General features: G+C 46.3%; 1 protein-coding gene across 1 annotated transcript; it reads right to left on the bottom strand.

The window, feature by feature from the left end:
- Window positions 1-614: 614 nt before the first annotated feature.
- On the bottom strand, window positions 615-26034 carry LOC127045320 (uncharacterized). The gene is made up of 2 exons (XM_050941330.1): window positions 25744-26034; window positions 615-1272 (listed from the first exon to the last, which is right to left on the bottom strand). The coding sequence occupies exons 1-2, from the start codon at window positions 25934-25936 to the stop codon at window positions 743-745; spliced, it is 723 nt and encodes a 240-aa protein (XP_050797287.1). The 5' UTR covers window positions 25937-26034; the 3' UTR covers window positions 615-742.
- Between the last annotated feature and the right edge of the window lie 227 nt (window positions 26035-26261).

Genomic DNA, 26261 nt, shown 5'->3' with positions numbered 1-26261 from the left:
AGGGGTATTTTTCCGTGGTTCTGCAAGCGCTTGTGGATCACCTTGGGCGTTTCACTGACATTTACTCAGGATGGCCTGGAAAGGTGCATGATGCACGCATCTTTCGGAACAGTGCCCTGTTCAGGAAGCTGAGGGCCGGGACTTTTTTCCCAGACCGCAAGATCACAGTAGGGGACGTCGAAATGCCCACTGTGTTCCTTGGAGACCCCGCTTACCCCTTAATGCCATGGCTCATGAAACCGTATACAGGGAAGCTTGACAGGAGCAAGGACCAGTTCAACTACAGGCTGAGCCGGTGCAGAATGACTGTGGAGTGTGCTTTTGGCCGTTTGAAAGCCCGCTGGAGGTGTCTATGGGAAGCTAGATTTGGGGGAAAGCAGCATCTCCGCTATTATATCCGCGTGCTGTACTCTCCATAATATTTGTGAAGGGAAGGGTGAAAGATTCAGTGAGGAATGGACCTCCGAGGTTCGACGCCTAGAGGATGAATTTGCACAGCCAGAGAGCAGGGCTACTAGAGAGGCCCAGGAAAGGGCTTCAAGGATTAGGGATGCCTTAAGGGAGCAATTTGATGCTGAGAGCCAACAGTAATGTTTGGTGCCTTTGCTGTGCTCCTTTCTACCTTGGGGTACAATATTTACCACTTCCTGCAATAATAAAACATATTGTAAAAGCCATAAAATCCTTTATTCAAAGTACAGTACATAAAAGGCCAGGGGGGTTAGGGTGGTGGACTGTACATTCAGAGGTTTGAATATGTCCTGTTTGGATTACTGTTCAATGTCTTCTGCACTTCAGGATTACTATGCTGCAGAGTAATGGGGGTGGAGTGCACAGGGTAAGAATTGTAGTTATCAGGGCTGGTAGGTGATCGTACAGGTGTTGGGGGCAGCTGGGGGTAATAAGAAACTGGCTGCTGGAGAAAGGTGTTTTGTGCAAATACTGGGGAAGAAGAAAGAGAGCTTTGGGTGGGGTGTGGGTTACCACGGTACAGATCTGCCTGCATGGCTACGAGAGACTCAAAAGAGTCAGTTTGGCGAGCCAGGAGGCTTATCAGGTGCTTTGAGGTTTTTTTGGTAGCCAATTCCTTTCTCCTGCTTTCTGTTTGCCTCCACTCATACATTTTCTCTCTCCATTCCTGCGTCTTCCTACTTTCTCTGTTGTAGTGAATCATAACCGCTTTGATCAATTCTTCTTTTGATTTTCGCGGATTTTTTCTCAAGTTCTGCAAGCGACGTGAGGCCGGTGATCCGGCTGCATTAGTCAAGGTCACTAAAAAAAACATAGATAGAAACATGTAATACACAGAGGCTACATTGTTTATTATCACACAGTGAAGGAGCTTTTAGACTTTTTGTAGCATCCTTCCCACATACCTAACATAACACAGAGAGGCCAGGGAAGCAAAGGCATGGCGAGCAATGGGGTGAGCGTTTCTGCCCCGACTGCACCTGGGAGGGGGAATTGACCAATGGGTCACTGGGGTTTATCTGCACTGGGTACAGGAGGTAGCTGGTGTCCTGCACAGGGGACAGTAGTGAACAGGAAGGTGGTGAGCTGCTGGCGGGAGGGGCGGTCCGCGTAAATGCCGGCCTGCTGGCGAGGGGGGGGAAACGCACCATGGGGCTGGCTGCCTGCTGGAAAGGAGGAGGGGGGAACCGTAGCTCACCGCGGGGCTGGCTGCCTGCTGGAAAGGGGGGGGTGGAGACCGGAGCGCGCCGCGGGGCTGGCTGCCTGCTGGAAAGGGGGGGGTGGAGACCGGAGCGCGCCGCGGGGCTGGCTGCCTGCTGGAAAGGGGGGGGGGTGGAGACCGGAGCGCGCCGCGGGGCTGGCTGCCTGCTGGAAAGGGGGGGGGTGGAGACCGGAGCGCGCCGCGGGGCTGGCTGCCTGCTGGAAAGGGGGGGGGTGGAGACCGGAGCGCGCCGCGGGGCTGGCTGCCTGCTGGAAAGGGGGGGGGTGGAGACCGGAGCGCGCCGCGGGGCTGGCTGCCTGCTGGAAAGGGGGGGGGGTGGAGACCGGAGCGCGCCGCGGGGCTGGCTGCCTGCTGGAAAGGGGGGGGTGGAGACCGGAGCGCGCCGCGGGGCTGGCTGCCTGCTGGAAAGGGGGGGGGTGGAGACCGGAGCGCGCCGCGGGGCTGGCTGCCTGCTGGAAAGGGGGGGGTGGAGACCGGAGCGCGCCGCGGGGCTGGCTGCCTGCTGGAAAGGGGGGGGGTGGAGACCGGAGCGCGCCGCGGGGCTGGCTGCCTGCTGGAAAGGGGGGGGTGGAGACCGGAGCGCGCCGCGGGGCTGGCTGCCTGCTGGAAAGGGGGGGGGTGGAGACCGGAGCGCGCCGCGGGGCTGGCTGCCTGCTGGAAAGGGGGGGTGGAGACGGTAGCTCACCGCAGGGCTGGCTGCCTGCTGGAAAGGGGGGGTGGAGACCGTAGCTCACCGCGGGGCTGGCTGCCTGCTGGGAAGAGGGAGTGGAGACCGGAGCACACCGCGGGGCTGGCTGCCTGCTGGAAAGGGGGGGTGGAGACCGGAGCACGCCGCGGGGCTGGCTGCCTGCTAGAAAGGGGGGGGTGGAGACCGGAGCGCACCGCGGGGCTGGCTGCCTGTTGGAAAGGGGGTGGGGAGACCGGAACGCACCGCGGGGCTGGGGGAGGACCGCGAACCTGGCGCCCTGCACTCAAGTATCCCTAAATTCTCAACAGGGTTTCCTACTGCCAGATATATCACTGCTGCGTGTTACCTGGGAAGAGAGGGAGGGTCTTCTACAGCAATGTGGATTCCGCCCTGGCCCCTATGCAGCTTGCCTGTGTGCAGCCATGGTCCCCCCACCCCTCGCTGCACAGTGGATCGGACAAGTTAGCCTGACCGGGACAAGGACCACGGTGGCTCTCCCTATAAACTTGCGAAAGCACATTGCCCACGCTCTGGCTGCAACTTTTCAAGAGATTACCGAGGCAGATTACAGAGACATGATAGAGCAAATCAATGGGCTATTCCACGTTCAGGCATGCATGGAGGCAGCCATAACCCCAACCGTCCTCTCCCAAAACATAAAAATCTGCTTACCCCGAGCACGCTCCTCAGTTTCTTCCTCACCAGCAACTTCCAGCTGCTGCGACTGGCTAGCCTCCTCCTGGCTTGAGAAGAGCTCCTGGCTGCATGCCTCCTGGGACTCCAGGATGTCTCCCTCCACCCCAGTAGCCTCACTCTAGGCTTCCTCTACACCCTCCCCCACTTCTCCCTGCTCTGAACTCTCCATCGTGCTCCTAGGATTGGCAGTGGGGTCACACCCAAGTATGGCATCCAGCTCCTTGTAAAAATGGCAGGTTGTGGGGGCAGCTCCTGAGCGGCGATTTCCCTCACAGGCTTTGCAGTAAGCACTCCTCAGCTCTTTTATTTTGACCCTGCACTGCAACGCGTCCCGTTCATGGCCCCTTCTCAGCAAGGACTGTGATATCTGCCCATAGGTATCATAATTTCTCCGGCTGGAGCGCAGCTGTGCTTGCACAGCTTCCTCACCCCAAACACTGATGAGGTCCTGCAGCTCGGAACTGTTCCATGCTGGGGCTCATCTGGGGCGTGGAGGCATGGTCGCTGATTGATTGAATGATTGATTGCACTCCACACCTGGCTGAGCAAACAGGAAGGGGATTTTTAAAATTCCGGGGGCATTTAAAGGTGGGGTCAGCTGAGCCCAGGGCAGTGGAGTGTGCATGATTACCAGAGAGGCTTCTAAGGTATGCTGGGATACCTCCTTATACCCCGGAGGTCAATAAAAGCGCTGATGGGCGTCCACACTTGCTGACCAGCGCTGGAATCCCTACACCCGAGGCTCAACCGGGTGTACAGCCAGCGCTGCAACCAGGGAGTTGCAGCGCTGGCTGTGCTTTGCAAGTGTGGCCACATCCTAAGTTGCAGCGCTGTAACCCCCTCACCAGTGCTGCAACTCTCTAGTGTAGCCATGGCCTCAGTGTAATCAGTGCCACAGTGCTGGGAGTGCGGCTCCCAGCGCTGCAAGCTACACCCATAAGGGATGTGGTTTACGTGCAGCACTGGGAGAGCTCACTCCCAGCACTGGCGCTGCGACCACACTCACACTCACTCACAGCAGGAGTACAGCCAGCGCTGCAGCCAGAGAGATGCAGCGCTGTATGTGCCTTGCAAGTGTGGACGGGGAGTAAGTCGCAGCACTGTAAACCCACCACCAGCACTGCAACTCTCCAGTGTAGCCAAGCCCTCTGACTGCTTGAACAGCAAAACTTTTGTCGTCCACAGGTGCTTAAAAAAGCCCCCTCTCCCTCCACCCAAGAAGACAAAAGTTTTGCTGCGGCAAGTGGCAGTATGAACAGCTCATTGTTGGCAGAAGCATTCTCCTGTGGACAACACAAACCCCGCTCATAGAGGGTGGAAGTATTTTGTCTGTCAAAGTGCCAACAAACAGCATTTACACTGCTCTACTAAAAGTATGCTCTACTAAAAGTCGATACAGCCATGTCGCTAAAAGCTGTGTAGTGTAGACAAAGAGGCAGCCAGTTTTCATCATGTAAAAGAAAACCACACAGGTGTAAAATCCACTGAAGCAGAGGAGGTAGCAATGGGAAAATTACATTGGGTGGCATTGTATCTTAGGCTGTCTTGCTCTGAAAGCTGCCTCCCACTGTTGCACTGAGGACAATGAATTAATATTTGGGTTCAATGTGAAAACAGTATTTGTGGGATGATACGTAGTTTGTGTAGTTAATCTCCAGTGATTCACCACTTCAGGCCATTCTGTCACCAAGCTCCTCCACAATTGGAATCATAGAATAGATTCATAGGTCTGGAAGGGACCTCGAGAGGTCATCTAGTCCGGCCCCTGCACTCATGGCAGGACTAAGTATTATCTATTCTAGATTGTGTGATCAGCTGCTCTGACATGAGGTTTTTTTAAGCATGAGTTCTGTGTGCACCAGCCCCCTACAATTTGCATTTGTTTGTGTTAAGTATTCTGTAAGAAAAAGGTTACAGCTAGAAGTAAAACAGCCCAGTCATATTCAGCACTTCTGTTCTATGTTAGATCTTCAAAATCACTATACAAACAGTAAACAAACTTAATCTAAAGCCTTTCAGCTCTTGACTGACTAACAAGAGTTCACAAAACAGAGCTATTCTCTGTTGGGTTCTCTGGGCCCCAGAACAAAAAGACTTCACTGAAAATCAGCATCTTAAAAGAACTGTTAAGGATCTTTTTTTCTTTAAAGTGCTCAGAGTTTAGGGGAAGAAAGTGAATGAGATTCTGCTTATACCAAGTGTGAAAAAGCAGAAGGGACCAAAATCTATTCTTGTGCAAAAATCTGTTCTCCCCAAAGTCAATCAGTTTACACATGTGTAAGTGCCAGCAGAAATTGGCCTGTGTTCTCATTCCCTTCTCGGATCACATAGATTCATAGATTCTAGGGTCAGAAGGGACCAATGTGATCATCTAGTCCGACCCCCTGCACAAAGCAGGCCACAGAACCCTACCCATCCACTTCTATAACAAACCCCTAACCTATGCTTGAGTTACTGAAGTCTTCAAATTGTGGTTTGAAGACCTCAAGCTGCAGAGAATGCACCAGCAAGTGACCCATGCCCCATGCTGCAGAGGAAGGCGAAAAACCTCCAGGGCCTCTGCCAATCTGCCCTGGAGGAAAATTCCCTCCCTACCCCAAATATGGCGATCAGCTAAACCCTGAGCATGTGGGCAAGACTCACCAGCCAGCACTCAGGAAAGAATTCTCTGCAGTAACTCAGATCCCATCCCATCCAACATCCCATCACCAACCACTGGGCATACTTATCTGGCGATAATTAAAGATCAATTGCCAAAATATTCCATGCTTACCCAACATTTTCCACTTGGGAAAGAAGTTAGTTTGAGTTGGGGCAGAAAAATGAGGACTAATTTCAGGTTTATTTAGCTTTACGTTTTTGGAATGAAACTCAAAAGAAATCAAATGTGAGGTACTTTTATGATGGATTGAACTGTTAGAGAATCAGCAAATGGACAGAACCTGCCTTTAGCCTATTCAGCCAGTCTTTCTGTCATAAAATCCTTGAGGGAGAGAGATAAGAGAAACCTACAACATTGTGTGTTGAGCTTCTTCTAGTGTTCTTGCAAACCCTTAAAAATAAAAAGATGTGTTGGCCTGTGGAACTAGACTGAGCATAAGGAAAGAATTTGGTTGCCTGTGCATCCCAGTATAGAAAAATACATCAAAGGAAAAAAATGGATTTCTTTGATTTTTAGTACAGTTCAATATATAGGCGCCAACTTTTCCCGGCGCCTATGGCTGCTCACCCCCGGCCCCACCTGACTCCACCACTGCACCACCCCCATTCCAACCCCTTCCCCAAAGTCTTTGCTCCAACTCTGCCCCCTCCCTGCCCCATTGGACTCCTCCAAATCCCTGCCCCGGCCCCACCTCTTCTTGGAGCATGCGACATTCCCCCCTTTTCCCCTCTCCCCCCAGCACTTGCCGCCGCAAAACAGCTGTTTCACAGTGGGACCTAGGGGAAGAATCGGAGATGCGGCATGCTCAGGGGAGGAGGCAGAGGCAGAGCAGAGGTGAGCTGGGGCGGGGCAGGGCAATTTTTCCCCATGGGTGCTCCAGCCCCGGAGCACCCACAGAGTCGGTGCCTATGGTTCAATACAGTATTGAACACTGCATCAGAAAGCTGAAGCCCCTTGATGGAAGGTACTGTAAAAGTGAAAGTACTGGTACACATAGAAGACGACGGTGACAGGCACTAGAAGCCAGAAGGCAGTGTCCTGGAGTGCCTGCCAGCCTCAGTGGAGGAGAGGAACAGAGGAAGACTCTTGCTCCCTGACAGCTAAGCAGAGCTCTGGAGAAATCAGGGGTTGGGAGAGCTGGGGAATGATGCCTGCTCAAACTGCACCCACAGCTGGCACAGGTTCCCATGGTAACCCGATTTTTGGTGTCCGGTCATCAGTGTTAACCGGAGACCTGGCAGTGTGCTCCTGCAGCACAGGGAGATGTAGCAGGCTGGCTGAGCTCCTTCCAAGCCACAGGGGGCTGCTTTGCCTTTCCTGCTTGCAGGAGCGCACTCGCTCCTGCCTCTTCACTTGGCCAGACTCCCTGCCTGACCAGTAGGGCCTACAAAACAGGAGGACCCAAGACTGTAGCCTTATTAGCTTTATGGTTAAGCTGGCCCTGGGCCCACAAATATGTTTGGGGATGGGCCCACAAAAGGTTAATCCAGCCCTGAAGATTAGGTGTAAATAATATTTCCCCCCCATAAGAGCATAAACTTTAGAACCTGCCACTGCACCAAACAAGTGATCCTAAGAAGAATAGACACAGGAAAACCTAGCCAGCAGACTCAGGGACGGATTAACCTCTTGTGGGCTCCCATGAGGGCAATGGGGCATGGTGTGGAGGATGGGGGAGTTTTTCCCCAGAGTGAGCAGCCGGCCAGAGGTGATGGGGCATAGCGAGGGCGGGGATGGCCCCACTCCACCCAGCCCAGAGCAAGGATATGGTTTACAAACTGGCAACCGCCAGGTGCACACTGGCTCTACCCGGAGCCGCGAGACCAGCGGACCCTCCGCAGGCACGCCTGTGGGAGGTCCACCGGAGCAGTCTGCCGCCCTCCCAAATCCTGGTGCTATAGGCGACCGCCTAGGTGACCGAAATGGAAGCACCAGCCCTGCCCACCGACCCTGCAACCAGCAGCCCTGCCAGCCCGCATGGAAAAGCCAGATTGCTGGACGGCAAGGCCCCTACAGGTGAGTGGGACCTGCTTGCTGGGAGCTGCTCACACAGCAAGGCCTGGGTGCTGGAGTGCCACGGGCGAGGGGCCAGATCCTGGCTGTGTGGAAGGGTTAGAAGGGTCTATAATGGGCCCCTTCCCAGCATGGGTCCTGCAGGGGCAGCTCCAGGCCGCAGCACGCCAAGTGCATGCTTGGGGCGGCAAGCCGCGGGAGACGCTCTGCCGGCACCCCGAGGGCAGCAGGCAGGCTGCCTCCGGCGGTTTGCCTGCGGAGGGTCCGCTGGTCCCGCGGCTTCGGTGGACCTCCTGCGGCTTCGGAGGGACCAACAGACTGTCCGCAGGCAAACTGCCGGAGGCAGCCTGCCTGGCGTGCTTGGGGCGGCAAAATCCCTAGAGCCGCCCCTGGCGCCCAGTGCCACCGCACTATTGTAAACCCAGTATTGAGCAGACTAAATGCAAGGGAAGTCCAACAGGCAGTTAGCAGAAAGCATGGCTAAAGAGATGCCTCTTCCATTGCACGCTAAACTTGGCCAGGCTCGGTCTCAGGAATACCTCTGTTAATAGCAAATTCCAGAATGCCTGGTCTCCTGGGCACTTCCCACTCAAAAACAGCAAGCTGTAGTGTCGAATATAGGTGTCAGATGGGGACAAAAGGCAGTCTCTGCTGTAACTGGGATTTAGAGCATTTAGAGCTTTGTAGATAGCAAGCAGCCTCCACCAAGAAGAGAGAGCACAACAAACTGTCTGGGGTACAAAGGGATAAACTGAGGCAGAGAAATTAGATGAACTTGGTCAAGGTCACACAGTTAGTAAACAGCAAAGTCTGGAGTAAAACCCTACATCACTGAATTGCAGTTTACCTGCATGTATCTGATGAAGTGGGCTTTAGCCCAAGAAAGCTTATGCTCAAATAAATGTGTTAGTCTCTAAGGTGCCACAAGGACTCCTCGTTCAGTTTACCTCACTAACTCTTGGGTGATATCATAGGTGATGGAAATAGGAGGGGGCAAAGGACCATTACCCCTCCCCCACCACACACACACACACACACACACACACACACACACACACCTTTGAGAACCTGAAGTCCGCAGGGCACAACAAGGGGGGCAGAGGGCCCAAAGCCCCCCTTTGGCCCCTGATTGGAGCTAGCTAGCATAATGGCAGAGCCCCTTCCTGTTGGGCCAAATTTGAGTGCATGACATTATGACCTGGCACACGGGGTTGCACCAGCACTCAAATCTGAGATGCTCTGAATCAGAGGAGAATACCTACCCAGGCTCTTCTATAGCATCATTCTGAGTATCTGCTCTAGTGCCTGAGCCAGCCTGGCATAAAGGGCTTTGCTTTTAGTGACTAATGGGATTGCATAGGAGTCACCAGGGGCAGAATTTAGCCTCCCATGCTTCACAGTAAAGGATCCACTTTCAGTGCAAATACGTTTTATTTCAATAAGTGCAGGCCAGGTCACCTACAGTCAAATAGAAAAGAAGAAGGAAAATAAGAGGCTGCATAGTCACAAGCTCCTGAGTAAGCGGAAGGATGATGGCCTTGGAGTTAAGGTAGTTGGCTGGACTAAGGAGATCCAGGACTAAGGAGATCCAAACTCTGCCACAGACTTCATGGGTGACCTTGAGCAAGTCTCTTTCTCCCTCTGTAGCCCAGTTCCCCAACTGTAAAAAGGGGATGATGATACTCCTTCCTTTCTTCCACATTGTTAGTAAGAGACAGTCCCAGTCCCTGAAGAGCTTACAAAACTACGTGTTTGTACAGTGTGTAGCACAATAGGGTCCTGCTCTCAGACAGTGCCTGCATGCACTTCTGTAATGTAAATTAAATTGATATTACTACTACCTCACTGGGGGATTAGAGGCCTATGGGAGAATTGTCATGAGTTCCTGCAGGGCAAAGGGCAATATTGTTCCTGGAGGGCAGGAAAATTCAGCTAACTACACCTACATAAAAAAACAAGGAGTACGTGTGGCACCTTAGAGATTAGCAAATGTATTTAGGCATAAGCTTTCATGGGCTAAAACCCACTTCATCAGATGCATGGGCTGAAAAATACAGTAGGAAGATATATATACACATAGTACTTGAGAAGATTGGGGTTGCCTGCCTTACCAATTCGAATGAGACAATTCAATTAAAAGCAGCAAAGAATCCTGTGGCACCTTATAGACTAACAGACATTTTGGAGCATGAGCTTTCATGGGTGAATACCCACTTCCTCAGATGCATGTAGTGGAAATTTCCAGGGGCAGGTATATATATGCTAGCAAGCAAGCTAGAGATAACTAGGTCAGTTCAATCAGGGAGGATGAGGCCCTGTTCTAGCAGTTGAGATGTGAAAACCAAGAGAGGAGAAACTGGTTCTGTAGTTGGCAAGCCATTCACAGTCTTTGTTCAATCCTGAGCTGATTTTTTTTGACACCATCAGCTCAGGATTGAACAAAGACTGTGAATGGCTTGCCAACTACAGAACCAGTTTCTCCTCTCTTGGTTTTCACACCTCAACTGCTAGAACAGGGCCTCATCCTCCCTGATTGAACTGACCTAGTTATCTCTAGCTTGCTTGCTAGCATATATATACGTGCCCCTGGAAATTTCCACTACATGCATCTGAGGAAGTGGGTATTCACCCACGAAAGCTCATGCTCCAAAATGTCTGTTAGTCTATAAGGTGCCACAGGATTCTTTGCTGCTTTTACAGATCCAGACTAACACGGCTACCCCTCTGATACTTAATTCAATTAAAGTGGGCTATTACAGTTTAGTCAAACTTCTAGTGTGACAGCCCTGCAAGTCACAGTGAGAAGGTTAATTGGAATGTTAGACACGGGATCCCTATGCAGAGATTAAACACTTTTGACATAAAGAACAAGCACTTAAGCTTGGATAGGAAAGTCTTCTTAGAATTACATGGGCAGTTCATAACACATGTGCTCCAAGTAGTGATCTCTTTGGTCACGGACAAACAATGGTAACATGATATATGTCGGGTTATGTAACAGTAAGACACAAAAAGGCATTAGGCAACCTTCGAGCATTTCACACATGGAGGCTGGGGTGAGTCACAAGTTATTGCATCACTTTGGCAGTGATACACTAAAGGATGTCAGCATTGTCGTTGTAAAGTTCTAAATCCAAGATTGATATGAAACTCCATGAAAAATATCCTTTAGTGGGAACATGGATACCAGCTTTCACCAAGGAAGGCACTTTGGCAGGGGCGGGAAGAGGGAGGGAGAAGGGAAATCTTTGTAACTGAGGGGGAGTGATAAGTAACAATTGATCATTTTTTTCTTGCTTACAATTATATAAAACAGCAATTCCATTTTCAAAGCTCTTTACAGTCTAATTTTCACAAACAGACCCTGTGAAGTAGACAGGGATTATTTCCCACCACAAACTCCCCTCCCCACTTCTGCATTTGGCAAAGCTGAGGTAGAAAGGCGACTTTCTCAAAGCCACAAGAGGAGTCAAGTCCTGGATTCATACCACTAGGCTAATGGCATGGTAGCTAGGCCATAGCTCACTGGGCTCAACATAGCTTTCACCCACTTCTGGCATAGCTCCAATAGAGAAGAGACAAGCTACCATGACCTCTCCTCTGAAATCCTCCCCACTAGCATTAAGAGAATTGAATTCAACTTTCAATAGCCCTGTATTTTGTTCTAAGCCCCCTTCGTCAGTCTTAATTTCCATTCTTGCCAGTACAGCCAACATAACTGGTGAATTTTAAAAGTGAGGCAATTCTTATGTACATTAGGATTATACAGATGAAAAGCACTCTATAAAGAGGACATTCATATTTTGATTTAGAAATAGGTTTTCAGTCTCAGTCTGACTGCTGAATTTAATTTTAATTGGATGGATACTAAAAACTCCCTTCACAGCTCTCTACATTTTGCTCATTATGAACTTAAAGGGGTAAGCTAGAAGCTGCAACGGTTATTCCTAAAGATGACTGTACAGTCGCCATTTTAATTCAATGGGAGACGGAAGAGTTCACTTAGCAATAGGTGTCTTTCCATCCTGCTCTAGTATTTCACACAATTGAAAAGCTGCAGTTAAATTTGATGTTAACAGTAGCAAAATGAGGACAGACATGCCTGGAACTACGTGACAGGCCACAACATTTAACACAAAGGAGTGGCACTACCTGCCCATCACCCATACTCTCCTAAACAAAGCATTTAACTGGTTCCAGCATGGGGCTTACAGGGCTCCTTACCATATAACCCAGCCTACCTCCCAGGGCTGAGCTCTCTCTCTGATTTCCAATATTCACACTGACAGAGGGTACAGCAGGGTGGGGACCTCAGCCTGCAAAGGCCACAAGGTCTCACCCCCACTCACATGAGCCCAAGGCCCAATCACCAGAACCCTAGGTCTTTTACCTCTGCCAACTGTTCATTTTATTCTTAAATGCCCTGGAAACCAGTCACGAGTTGTGAAAAGTAGATACCACCATCTCAGTACCTTACTTAGATACCATGTGCATGCCTACATAACCCACTGTGGCTTGCAGATGCTGCAAGGAAGCCAAAACTCCCTGTTCCTCTGTCAGTCGGCCCATGGGAGAAAAAAATTCCTTCCTGACCCTCTAAACAGGCGATTGGCTGGAGACTCCCATGGAAGGAGCTACCTATTATCCCTTGGGAAGTGCCTCCTTCCCTTGCTACTGGAACTGTCCTCCTTTCACGACCAGCCCATCAATTTCCCCCATCCACTGTTAAAAAAATGCCACCCACCTACATCAGTTATGGAAGCTAGTTGTTTTCTTCTTACCCGTTAAGATCCTAGGACTCAAAGTACCAAGTTATTTATAACATTAAGGTCAGAATAGGTGTGAGCTCAATGATAATACTATTACAGAATCAGCCTCACTGTACATCTTGTTTTAAATAGTATCATTAGCTTCAGAAGAGAATCCCTAGAATAGTCTATGGTCCTCAGGATCTATTTCACAGGAGTTATTTGCCCTTCATTCTATTTCAACAGAAAACTGCAGGGCCCTCCATTTTCTGTGCTGATTTTTCAGATGACACTAAAATGTTGGTCCTTTCAGATGACCCTAAAATGTTGGTCCCTTCAGTTGTTAAAGATCCTAATGCATTCATTTTCCAAGTGCAAGGAGTTTGCCATGGCATCCTCCTCCAAAATCCCCCCTCTATCACTGATGTAGTCCGTTATATGCCAGATGGTTCCCACGCTCCATCCCAGTACTAGTTGGATGTCTGTGGCCAGTGTGTCAGAGATAGGATCTTGCCTCATTTATGTAACTTGAATTCCAGAAGAGTGTCAGTACTTGCCTAGGCTATGAAGAGAACTCACAGGTGGATCACCTCTGGATATGGAAGAAGGGAGCAATTACCACAGCTCCTCTCAAAGCCATAGTTCTGAAAAACTGCAAGAACAGAAACTGTGTCCAAGAAAAACCCCACATGAAGCAGAGCTGATGTAGATCACAAGCAGTGGAACATACGGGTTCCCCTTCCACACAGCTGATGACCTCTATCAAAAGAAGTTTCAAGAACACCCACAGAGCTAGTGAGAAGCCCAAAGAGTAGAGCTGCATAGTAGCAATATCACATCTTGTGCAAAGCAGCTAGGAAAAAAAAAAAACACACCACCTTTTCCAATCCCACTCAGGACATATCTAAGATGAAACATAAGCGTAGGTGGCAACTATGCAGAGTTTCCAAATGATTTTTAAAAACCTAACTGCCAGTTAATTTTAACAGATATTTACTGCTACACTGTATATGACTTTGAACATGCTACCAACTTTACCACAGGTCCATCAGAAAAACTAATCAAGTTAACAGACACCCTTCAGTATCTTGCTATTTACAGATAAAGCCTTTGCATCTCTAGTCTTATGCTTCAAGGTAATTGAGATCAACTGAATTACCTTACTATCTAGCCTAAAATTCAGTCTGGTTCAAGCTCAGAACAGGGCCTCATGTACGACACTCTTACGAGATGTCCATCAAAGGCCCTCTGCAGGTATTTATCACACTCAGACCCTTCCCATTTGGCTTAGTTCATTCATAGTCACTTAACTCCCTTATCCTTCCAACACCTGGGGGTGAGTGGCAAGGGGGTCATAGTCAGGCCAAGTGGTCTACTTTACAGCAGGAAAGTAGAATCTATATTACAATAAAACACAAAGCAGATCATACTAAATATACCTGTTCATAAATATACAACTTGCAATACATACATACATACACACACACACACACACAAAATCAATCATGTATCATTCTACAGCATTGGGGATTTAAAAAGAAAAACAAAAACGCTGTCTAGTCAGGCCTGAGAATATTCTCTCTCAATCCTGACCCACAGGGACCCTTCTTAGGGCTGAGTTCGACCAGAGAAACACTCTTTACAGTACCTTTCTCAAGAGTGCCAAGGTGTAAAATTTGAGCTCTTAAATGGATGTGTCTGAAATTCAATTTTCTCCCCACTTCACTTATTTTGTTGTCTGTTAGTGATGACACTGCTCTTCATTTTTAACCTAACTATGCCCAGGTGCAGCTCAAGCCTATGAATTTTGTTCTATGCACAGTCATTATTCATTAGGCGATTAGAACTGTCTGTGGGTATGTTTATACAACATCCAGGGGTGTTATTTGCATCTTGGACACTGTACACACATGCTAGATCTGCTTGAGTTACTGCCTAAAAATAGGAGTGTGGCTGCAGCGGCATGGTCACAGTTCAAGCTAGCTGCCCAAATCTGTACCCAGGGGATTGGTTGGGAATGTACTCAGGCACCTAGTCCAACCTGCTGCCTGTGTAGCCATGACTGCATTGCCAATGTTTCGCACAGTAGTGCGAGCAGAGCCTAGCTCATGTAGATCTAACCGAGTTGGGAATTTTGCCTCCCAGTTGCTATGTAGACGTACCCAACTTGTGTCCCTCAATCTACTCTGGAACCAAGAGGCCCATTTTCCCTTTATTTATTTTCCTCAACTTGTTATTGTTTCCTTTGATACCAACTCATTTGTCAAACTGATATTTAAAAATCAAGAGGTAGTATGCTGAATCCTAATGAAAAGCTAGGGCATGTAAGTTATGTAAAGCTCGCTCGCTTGTTTTACATAAAACACTCCAATACAGGATCTGCTTTGAGCAACAGCATTGCAATGCTGATTCAATTTATCAGATTATAAACCCCCGAGCCTTTTCAAAATTCTCATTTATTCTATATTTACATACTTTTTTAGTCCTTCATGATCTGCAATATTTGTCCTTATCAAACTACATTTTATGGGAATCAGCCCATTTTTTCGATTGGGTACAGTATAGACTATTTTGATCCTATGTTCCAAAATATTTGCCACAGCTCACTGCTTATGTGCACTAGGGGCCCAATCTTACCAGTAAGTGAGCACCCTCAACACTCCTTTGAAATCACTCAGAACTTTCATAATGGGCCCTTGATGAACATTCCCCATTACCAATCTGAAAAATGGAACGAACACACTAAAATGTAGCATTTTATACAGAGTGCTATTGTGTAATAAAATGTGTCCGTTCAGGACAAGACTTCACAGTTTACTATGCTACACATCACAGCCACTCAAAACTTAAATGCAACAGAGGAAATAGAGAAGAGATTCTCTGCTTCAAAAGCAGAGCTACAGTTTGAGTTGCAGGAGAATCCCATGTAGGTGTTAGCAATAGAGGGCCTAAGGATACAAATGAGCAGTTCTGACACAAATGAAGGGCAGTAACACGCCAACCAATTTGTTGCAGGTACTACAGTAACTTGCAGTTGAAAGACAATGTTTAATCTTTACAAAATGTCTGCTCCTAGAAACAAGTTCCATCTGTTTATATCAATTTAGAGATATTATAGGCAAAATTGCAACAATACAAACCATAATCTGTTTCTGCTTTCTAAATATTTAATACTATCTGCTGCTTCATTTGCTAGATGAAATTTAAGCTTTAGAAACTACAGTGTTTCTCCAGATCATTTTCAAACTCTTATTTCTCTGCCTGTTAGATGTGCAGAGATCTCAGGGCACAAGCGTCTCAGAGCCCCAAGCTTTATTAAACTCACTTCCACATTTTCACTATGCTTCAGCATTTTTTTAAATGGAGCAATTTAAGTGACTGGTTAGATACATATGAAATTTGCCTTAGTTAATGAGCTACTTGTATATAATAACTTGAGAAAAGCCCATATTTGATGTTCCCCCTCAAGCTAGGGCTTTCAGCTTACAGAGGTAGTGTTGTTTAAATACAGATACCTTTAGGTAAATTCTATTTTAAAATCATACAGACATAAGATGTCCTCTTTCCTTCACCTTTACAGTTTCAGCAAGGGAACCAGGAATTTTAGATCTTCTATAAATGTCTTTATACATTATCACTTACAAGAGCTCTAAGGTTCATAATCTGAACTCAACTAGAAGTTAGTAGACATGTATTTCTTTAATATGATCTCTGAAATTTGAGATGCTGGATCTGTTCTCCCTTTGATAAATAAAATTGATTGAGAGCCTTGAAGGATAGTTGCTCCAGGCACTGGCTCCAGTTGTTTCAAGTCAACATTAAGAATATACCAGATAAACAGCAATTGAAACCTACTGCAAGTGAATAACTGGAAATATACAATATGAAGCGAAGAGATCTACTGCATGTACTAACTGCTAAACCAGCTTTTTAGACAGGTTGGCTCAAGGCACAAAATTAGTAGATATTCTCTGATTTCTTGTTACAAGAGATGTCATTTACTGCTTTCTTTCAGAACGAACCAGCTACCACCACTTTTAGAGGTGAACAAAATTCAGTATCACTGACTAGGAATACTCATGTATTTTCTAGCAAATACCTAAGTCAATAAGAGGTATTACTTCAAAAAGCATATAGACATGAACTTTTTCAGTGACTCCATTTATGCTATTCCAACACAGAAAAGTAACATATTAGTGTGCAGAATGGATAAAAATCCATGGCTTTTTAAATAAAACCTTTTTTTTCACTTAAAACTGTGTTTTTTCTTATTTAAACGGTTTAGATAAATGACAGAGTACACTAATAAAGTTTGTGGCCATACTAAGGTGGGAGCGGCTGCAAGTGCTTTGGAGGCTAGGATTAAAATTCAAAATGATCTGGACAACTGGAGAAATAAATAGTCTGAAATTAAGTAAGTGGAGTACTTTGCTTTTGTTCTTAAGAAGGAACAATCAGTTGCACGCATACAAAATGGGAAATGACTGCCTAGGAAGGAATACTGCAGAAAGGGATCTGTGAGTCAGTGGTTCACGAGCTAAATATGAGTCAACAGTATAACACTTTGCACAAAAAAAAAAAAAAAGCAAACATTCTGGGATGTATTAGCAGGTATGTTGTAAGCAAGACACAAGTGTCTGATTAGGCCTCAACTGGAGTATTGTGTCCAGTTCTGGGCACCACATTTCAGGAAAGATGTGGACAAACTGGAGAAAGTCCAGAGAAGAGCAACAAAAATGATTAAATGTCTAGAAAATGACCTATGAGGGAAGATTGAAAAAACTGGGCTTGTTTAGTCAGAAGAAGAGAAGACTGAGAGGGGAACATGATAACAGTTTTCAAGTACATACAAGGTTGTTACAAGGAGGAGGGAAAAACATTCTCTTTAACCTCTAAGAATAGGACAAGAAGCAATGGTCTTCAATTGCAGCAAGGGTGGTTTATGTGGGACATTAGGAAAAACTTCCTAACTGTGAGGGTAGTTAAACACTGGAATAAATTGCCCTGGGAGGTTGCTGAATCTCTGTCATTGGAGATTTTTAATAGCAAGCTAGACAAACATGTCAGGGATGGTCTAGATCAGTGGCTCTCAGCCTTTCCAGACTACTATACCCCTTTCAGGAGTCTAAATTTGTCTTGGGTACCCCAAGTTTCACCTCACTTAAAACGGACCTAAAAATACAGAAGTGCCATAGCACACTATTACTGAAAAACTGCTGTCATTTTTATCATATAATTACAAAATAATCATTGGAATATTAATATTGTACTTACATTTCAGTATATAGTATATAAAGTAGTATAAATAAGTCATTGTATTAATTTTAGTTTGTACTGTCTTAGCTAATAGTTTTTATGTAGCCTGTTAAAACTAGGCGAGTTGCTGTGCCCCGTGGAAGACCTCTGTGTACCTCTGGGTGAGAACCTCTAATACTTAGTAATGACATGAGTGCATGGGACTGGACTAGATGACCTCTTCTGGTCTTTTCCAGTCCTATGATTCTATAAATTAAATACAAGTGTATTTTTAAACAATATTTAAAATTTGAAATTGACAACCTATGTTAAGGCTTAAATTTACTAAATTATAATCATTTAAATTTATATATATATTTAGCAGCTTGTGTTTGCTGCCAATTTTTAAAGAAAGTCAAACCACTGAACTCACTGTCTAAGCATCTGGAACCAGAGATGGTTGAAGTAATAAAACAGCATTTGACAGCACTAGCCTCTTCTGCAGCTGCAGACAGAATAGTCTCTTAATTTCATTTTATTCAAGATGCTCAGTTCAATGACTATTTCATTCAAAGTTCAGACACCAATTGGGAGCTGAAAAGCAGGAAAGCTTGTTTTCTTCTTCCAATCTATGAATAAAATCTAGGTGCAGGGATACAATCTACTAGTTATGACCAGGATCAGTTCAATTCACTAACTACTAGGACTGTCAAGTGATTAATTCTTTTAATTGTGATTAATTGCACTGTTAAACAATAGAATGCCATTTATTAAAATATTTGTGGACGTTTTCTACATTTTCAAATATATTTATTTCAATTACAACAGACTAAAAAGTGTACAGTGCTCACTTTTTAATAAGTATTTGCACTGTAAAAAACAAAGTATTTTTCAATTCACCTAATACAAGTACTGTAGTGCAATCTCTATCATGAAAGTTGAACTTACAAATGTAGAATTATGTACAAAAAACTGCATTCAGAAATAAAAAAAATTTAGAGCCTGCAAGTCCACTCAGTCCTACTTCTTACTCAGCCAATCACCAAGACAAACTAGTTTATTTCCATTTGCAGGAGATAATGCTGCCCGCTTCTTGTTTACAGTATCACCTGAAAGTGGGAACAGGTCTTTGCATAGCACTGTTGGAGCTGGCATCGCAATATATTTACCTGCCAAACGCGCTAAAGATTCATATGTCCCTCCATGCTTCAGCCACTATTCCAGTGGACATGCGTCCATGCTCATGGGTTCTGTTCAACAACACTCCAAAGCAGTGCAGAACAAAGCATGTTCATTTTCCATCATCTGAGTCAGATCCCACCAGCAGAAGACTGATTTTCTTTTTTGGTGGTTCAGGTTCTGTAGTTTCCTCAGAGTGTTGCTCTTCTAAGACTTCTGCAAGCATTCTCCACACTTCATCCCTCAGATTTTGGAAGGCACTTCAGATTCTTAAACTTTGTGTCAGTTAGAAATCCCATACTTGTACCTTCTTTTTTTGAAATCTACAGTGAAAGTATTCTTAAAATGAACATGTGCTGGGTCATCATCCAAGACTGCTATAACATGAAATATGGCAGAATGTGGGTAAAACAGAGCAGGGGACATACAATTCTCCTCCAAAGAGTTCAGTCACAAATTTAATTAACACGTTTTTTAACAAGCAGCATCACTATGGAAGCAAGTCCTCTAGAATGGTGGATGAAGCATGAAGGGACATATAATTGTTTAGAATATCTGGCACGTAAATTCCTTGCAATGCTAGCTACAAAAGTGCCCATGCAAATGCCTGTTCTCACTTTCTAGTGACATTGTAAATAGGAAGAGGGCAGCATTATCTCCTGTAAATGTAAACAAACTTGTTTGCCTTAGCAATTGGCTGAACAACAAATAGGACTGCATGGACTTGTAGACTCTCAAGTTTTACATTCTTTTGTTACACAACTGCCCTCAAAAACAAAACAATCTCCATTTGTAAGTTGCACTTTCTGAACAAAGATTGTACTTGTATGAGGTGAATTGAACAACACTTTATTTTACCATTTTTAAAGTGTAAATATTTGTAATAAAAATATACAGTAACTCCTCACTTAACATTATGTTCCTGAAAAATGCAAGTGAAATGTTAAGCAAATCCAGTATCCCCATAAGAATTAATGTAAATGGGGGAGAGGAAGGGTTAGGTTCCAGGGAATTTTTTTTCCACCAGACAAAAGACTATATTTATATAGAGACAGACACACAGTATAAGTTTTAAACAAACAATTTAATACTGGTACACAGTGATGATGATTGTGAAGCTTGGTTGAGGTGAAGGAGTCAGAGGGTGGGATATTCCCCAGGGAATGCCTTGTTCCTAAATGATGAACTAGCACTCGGTTGAGCCCTCAAGGGTTAACACGTTGTTGTTAATGTAGCCTCACACTCTACAAGGCAGCATAAATGGAGGGAGGGGAGACAGCAAGGCAGACAGAGACACTGTGTGTGTGTGTGTGTGTGTGTGTGTGTGTGTGTGTGTGTGTGTGTGTGTGAGAGAGAGAGTGTGAGTGTGTGAGAGAGAGATGCGCATTGCCCCTTTAAGTACGCTGACTCTACTCTAAGTATATTGCTGTGTGTGTGTGTGTGTGTGTTGCGCATTGCCCCTTTAAGTACGCTGACTCTACTTTAAGTATATTGCCTTTTTAAATAGATTAGCAAGTTGAGACAGCAGCTCCTGCCAGCAAGCTCTGTCGTGCCTCTCCCTCCTCGCTCTATGGAGATGGTGCAGGTGGTTCCGGAGAGCAGCTCCAAGGCAGAGGGCAGAAGCAGCACATGGCAGTGGGGGGAGGGACAGCTGCAACTGCTAGCCTGTTGGGCAGCTGCTGCACAGCGAACTTAGAGGAGTGTGAGCTGATGGGGGGCTGCCAGTCCACCCTGGTTCCAAACCCCCACCAGCTAGCTCCAATGGGCTGCTCTTTGATTTCAATTACAACACAGAATACAATGTATATGAAAATGTAGAAAACATCCAAAATATGTAATAAATTTTAATTGGTATTCTATTGTATAACAGTGCAATTAAAACTGTGATTAATCCACAGCCCTATTAACTACGCAAACAGTACTTCCTTGGTTTAATAAATCAGTTTTAAATGTAAAAATGTATTGATAAATTCTCTTCTGTATCCAGCATGTTTTTTAAAAAATTAAAATGACATTTTGTGCATTTTAATTGAATTTCTATCCACAGCTTGAACAAACCATAAGTAAAAGATCTAATTCTAATAAAAAAACTGCATAGTTCACCACTTTCTAACACAATAAAAATTGAGAATCTGAATAAGTGTGTGTTAAACTATATAATTCCTTAAAAAAATATGTATAGATACAGTGTATCCTCCCGGTTAGCAAAAAAGCAACAAGTTTAGTGCAAATTTTGCTATATTTAGTTGCAAATCAACATTTTAATCACTAACAACTAACAAGAATCAACCTTTCTTTAGGAAAATACCTAAAAAGTACAAATGCAAAACACGATTTAAATCAGGAAGCCTTGATTTAAATAGATTTTAATTATTAAAATTGATTTAAACCACTGATTTAAATCAGTGCACCCTGCTACTGTTCATTTCTTGCTTAGTCTTATTTTCAACTGTGAATCTGGTTAACTACATAAATCATTTATGAATCCACATTCTGCCTATTCTGATTTGTGAATTTTGATCCCTTGTATTAATTGCTCCCCACCAATGTATTAGATTTAGCCACTTCTGAAACTGAACCTACTTGCATTTAATTTACTTAGGCAGGAAAATAAAGTATGCTATTACTGTGGCCTGGTCTACACTACAAACTTAAGTTGATGGAACCAGCATTAAGTGGATCTCATAATGTACCTGTCTACACTAGCGAGTCCCTTCTGCCTAAGTTACCTGTAAAGTCTACTTCTGTACTCCACCTCTGCATGAGGTGTAGCACTTGATCTGACATCCACAGATCGACCTGGGTATAGTGGAGACCAGGGGTCGACAACCTTTCAGAAGTGGTGTTCCCAATCTTCATTTATTCTCTCTAATTTAAGGTTTCGCGTGCCAGTAATAATGTTAACATTTTTAGAAGGTCTCTTTCTACTAGTCTATAATATATAACTAAACTATTGTAAGTAAAGTAAATAAGGTTTTTAAAATGTTTAAGAAGCTTAATTTAAAATTAAATTAAAATGCAGAGCCCCCAAGACCGGTGGCCAGGACCAAGGGCAGTGTGAGTGCCACTGAAAATCAGCTTGTGCGCCGCCTTTGGCACATGTGCCATAGGTTGCCTATCCCTGGTATAGACACTATGTTGTGTAATTCGAATGAATTGGCCTCCAGGTGGTGTCCCACAGTGCTCTGCTGTGGCTGCTCTGGACAGCACTTTCAACTCCATTGCACAGCAACCAGGTACACAGGAAATAGCTCCTCTCCGGTTAAAGTCCTGGGAACTGTTGAATTTTCATTTCTTGTTTGATCAGCATAGAGGGCTCCACTACTCATGTTTACCATGCTACTGCTGTACCCTTTGTCACTCTTGAAGGCCTGCAGTTAAAGAAGAACTAACACGTACAGGTTTGAAGCTACACCATATATTTGTAAGTAAAGTAAGTAGATATGACCAAAAACAAATTTACAAGTCATGTATTGAGCCCTTTGAAGAGTCTGAAAGTACAAGAATTTAAAATTATTTGAAACACCACAATGGAATATGCATTTTATCAAAACATTTCATGTTCCCTAAAAGCTTTGACTGTTATACATTAGTTTCAGATGAAACAATGATTTTTCCCCTTTATATGTCAGTTTGGTTACAGCTTTAGGAATCAGTACAGCATAGTACAAATTTTGTTAACAGGTAATGATGGATTTGTGTAGGTGCAAGAACATTCTGCAGAAATAACTTAGGCCATGGCTACACTTACAGTTTTGCAGCGCTGGTAGTTACAGCTGTGTTCGTACAGCTGTATAGGGCCAGCGCTGCAGTGTGGCCACACTGACAGCTACCAGCGCTGCAGTGTGGCCACATTTACAGCACTTGCAGCGCTGTTGGGAGTGGTGCATTGTGGGCAGCTATCCCACAGAGCACCTCGTCCCATTTTGGCGCTGTGGCTTGTGGGAAGGGGAAGGAAGTGTGTGGGTCTTTCCGCTTCCTGTTCCAACGCCCCGTGGTGCTTTGCTGCACATTCCGAGCAGTTTGGCTGCATTGTGAGTCTGCAGCGCGATTTCTGAGATTTCTGTTACAAAAGGAGCCTGAGCTGCTGAGGACCTTGCTGATGAATGTTGCCAGCACATCACGCATGCCAGTGGAGCTATTCCTTCAGCTGCAAAGTGACAGTGAGGAGTCAGACGATGATATTGGAACGCCTGACGCTCAAGACACTCAATTGCTTGTGGCAGTAACGGACGTGCTTAGCACCGTGGAACGGCGCCTTTGGGCTCAGGAAATCAGCACTGAGTGGTGGGATCACATCGTCCTGCAAGCCTGGGATGACGAGCAGTGGCTGCAGAACTTTTGGATGAGAAAAGCCACTTTCATGGGACTGTGTGAGGAGCTCGCCCCTACCCTGCGGCGCAGGGACACGAGATTGAGCTGCCCTGCCAGTGGAGAAGCGGGTGGCTATTGCAATCTGGAAGCTGGCAACTCCAGACAGCTACCGATCGGTGGCGAACCAGTTTGGAGTGGGAAAGTCCACCGTTGGAATGGTGCTGATGCAAGCTTGCACAGCCATTAATCGCACCCTGCTAAGAAGAACTGTGACTCTGGGGAACGTGCAGGACATTGTGGATGGCTTTGCACAAATGGGTTTCCCTAACTGTGGAGGGGCAATAGATGGGACGCATATTCCTATTCTGTCACCACCCCACCTGGAATCAGAGTACGTTAATCGCAAGGGGTATTTCTCCGTGGTTCTGCAAGCGCTTATGGATCACTGTGGGCGTTTCACTGACATTTACTCAGGATGGCCTGGAAAGGTGCACGATGCACGCATCTTTCGGAACAGTTCCCTGTTCAGGAGGCTGAGGGCTGGGACTTTTTTCCCAGACCGCAAGATCACAGTAGGGGACGTCGAAATGCCCACTGTGATCCTTGGAGACCCCGCTTACCCCGTAATGCCATGGCTCATGAAACCGTATACAGGGAAGCTTGACAGGAGCAAGGACCGGTTCAACTACAGGCTGAGCCGGTGCAGAATGACTGTGGAGTGTGCTTTTGGCCGTTTGAAAGCCCGCTGGAGCTGTCTTTATGGGAAGCTAGATTTGGGGGAAAGCAGCATCTCCGCTGTTATATCCGCGTGCTGTACCCTCCATAATATTTGTGAAGGGAAGGGTGAAAGATTCAGTGAGGAATGGACCTCCGAGGTTCGACGCCTAGAGGATGAATTTGCACAGCCAGAGAGCAGGGCTACTAGGGAGGCCCAGGTAAGGGCTTCAAGGATTAGGGATGCCTTAAGGGAGCAATTTGATGCTGAGAGTCAACAGTAATGTTTGGTGCCTTTGCTGTGCTTTGTTCTACCTTGGGGTACAATATTTACCACTTCCTGCAATAATAAAACGTATTGCAAAAGCCATAAAATCCTTTATTCAAAGTACAGTATATAAAAGGCCATGGGGGTTAGGGTGGTGGACTGTACATTCAGAGGTTTGAATATGTCCTGTTTGGATTACTGTTCAATGTCTGCTGCACTTCAGGATTACTATGCTGCAGGGTAATGGGGGTGGAGTTCACAGGGTAAGAACTGTAGTTATCAGGGCTGGTAGGTGATCGAACAGGTGTTGGGGGCAGCTGGGGGTAATAAGAAACTGGCTGCTGGAGAAAGGTGTTTTGTGCAAATACTGGGGAACAAGAAAGAGAGCTTTGGGAGGGGTGTGGGTTACCACGGTACAGATCTGCCTGCATGGCTACGAGAGACTCGAAAGAGTCAGTTTGGCGAGCCAGGAGGCTTATCATCTGCTTTGAGGTTTTTTTGGTAGCCAATACCTTTCTCCTGCTTTCTGTTTGCCTCCAGTCATACATTTTCTCTCTCCATTCCTGCGTCTTCCTACTTTCTCTGTTGTAGTGAATCATAACTGCTTTGATCAATTCTTCTTTTGATTTTCGGGGATTTTTTCTCAAGTTCTGCAAGCGACGTGAGGCTGGTGATCTGGCTGCATTAGTCAAGGTCACTAAAAAAAACATAGATAGAAACATGTAATACACAGAGGCTACATTGTTTATCATCACACAGTGAAGGAGCTTTTAGACTTTTTGTAGCATCCTTCCCACATACCTAACATAACACAGAGAGGCCAGTGTTAGCGAAGGCATGGCGAGCAATGGGGTGAGTGTTTCTGCCCCGACTGCACCTGGAGGGGGAATTGACCGATGGGTCACTGGGGTTTATCTGCACTGGACACAGGAGGTAGCAGGTGTCCTGCACAGGGGACAGTAGTGAACAGGAAGGCGGCGAGCTGCTGGCGGGGGGTGGGGGGGGCGGTCCGCGTAACTGCCAGCCTGCTGGTGAGGTGGGGGGAGAGACCGGAGGGCACCGCGGGGCTGGCTGCCTGCTGGGGGGGTGGGGAGACTGGAGCACACCGCGGGGCTAGGAGGGGACCGCGAACCTGGTGCCCTGCACTCAAGTATCCCTAAATTCTCAACAGGGTTTCCTACTGCCAGATATCAGTGCTGCGTATTACCTGGGAAGAGAGGGAGGGTCTTCTACAGCAATGTGGATTCCGCCCTGGCCCCTATGCAGCTTGCCTGTGTGCAGCCATGGTCCCCCCACCCCTCGCTGCACAGTGGATTGGACAAATTAGCCTGACCGGGACAAGGACCACGGTGGCTCTCCCGATAAACATGAGAAAGCACATTGCCCATGCTCTGGCTGCAACTTTTCAAGAGATTACCGAGGCAGATTACAGAGACATGATAGAGCAAATAAATGGGCTATTCCACGTTCAGGCATGCATGCAGGCAGCCATAACCCAAACCCTCCTCTCCCAAAACATAAAAATCTGCTTACCCCGAGCACGCTCCTCAGTTTCTTCCTCACCAGCAACTTCCAGCTGCTGCGACTGGCTAGCCTCCTCCTGGCTTGAGAAGAGCTCCTGGCTGCATGCCTCCTGGGACTCCAGGGTGTCTCCTTCCACCCCAGTAGCCTGACTCTCGGCTTCCTCTACACCCTCCCCCACTTCTCCCTGCTCTGAACTCTCCATCGTGGTCCTCGGATTGGCAGTGGGGTCATACCCAAGTATGGCATCCAGCTCCTTGTAAAAACGGCAGGTTGTGGGGGCAGCTCCTGAGCGGCGATTTTCCTCACGAGCTTTGCAGTAAGCACTCCTCAGCTCTTTTATTTTGACCCTGTACTGCAACGCGTCCCGTTCATGGCCCCTTCTCAGCAAGGACTGTGATATATGCCCATAGGTATCATAATTACTCCGGCTGGAGCGCAGCTGTGCTTGCACAGCTTCCTCACCCCAAACACTGATGAGGTCCTGCAGCTCGGAACTGTTCCATGCTGGGGCTCGTCTGGGGCGTGGA

This window comes from Gopherus flavomarginatus, chromosome 2 (genome assembly GCF_025201925.1).
Source record: "Gopherus flavomarginatus isolate rGopFla2 chromosome 2, rGopFla2.mat.asm, whole genome shotgun sequence".
NCBI classification, from domain to species: Eukaryota; Metazoa; Chordata; order Testudines; family Testudinidae; genus Gopherus; species Gopherus flavomarginatus.
Note: the sequence above shows the minus strand (reverse complement) of the source record. Positions and strands in the feature narration are given on the sequence as shown.